Below are 306 nucleotides of genomic sequence, written 5' to 3'. Positions count from 1 at the left end.
TGGTCTATGACCTGCTGCCGGAGCTGGACAGCCTCCTCTCTAGCCACAGCCTCTTCCTGCTGGGCCGCTGGCTGGAGAGTGCCCGCGCCATGGCCACCAGCGACCAGGAGGCTGAGCAGTACGAGCTGAACGCCCGGAACCAGGTGACGCTGTGGGGGCCCAGCGGGAACATCCTGGACTATGCCAACAAGCAGCTGGGGGGGCTGGTGCTGGACTACTACGGCGTGCGCTGGAGCCTCTTCGTCTCTGCCCTGGTAGAGAGCCTCAACTCGGGCAACCCCTTCCACCAGGACCAGTTCAACCAGG

The 306-nt window shown here is 65.0% G+C and overlaps 1 protein-coding gene across 1 annotated transcript in view; it reads left to right on the top strand.

Moving 5' to 3' along the window:
* NAGLU (N-acetylglucosaminidase, alpha) overlaps positions 1-306 on the top strand; it is a gene marked incomplete at both ends in the record, with an annotated part of 3684 nt that overhangs the window by 1873 nt on the left and 1505 nt on the right. Inside the window, one exon of the mRNA XM_010289585.1 lies at positions 6-305. Coding sequence (XP_010287887.1) covers positions 6-305 — 300 coding nt within the window. The remainder of the gene's footprint in view (positions 1-5; position 306) is intronic.

This window comes from Phaethon lepturus, unplaced genomic scaffold (assembly GCF_000687285.1).
Source record: "Phaethon lepturus isolate BGI_N335 unplaced genomic scaffold, ASM68728v1 scaffold24196, whole genome shotgun sequence".
Taxonomy (NCBI): domain Eukaryota; kingdom Metazoa; phylum Chordata; class Aves; order Phaethontiformes; family Phaethontidae; genus Phaethon; species Phaethon lepturus.
Note: the sequence above shows the minus strand (reverse complement) of the source record. Positions and strands in the feature narration are given on the sequence as shown.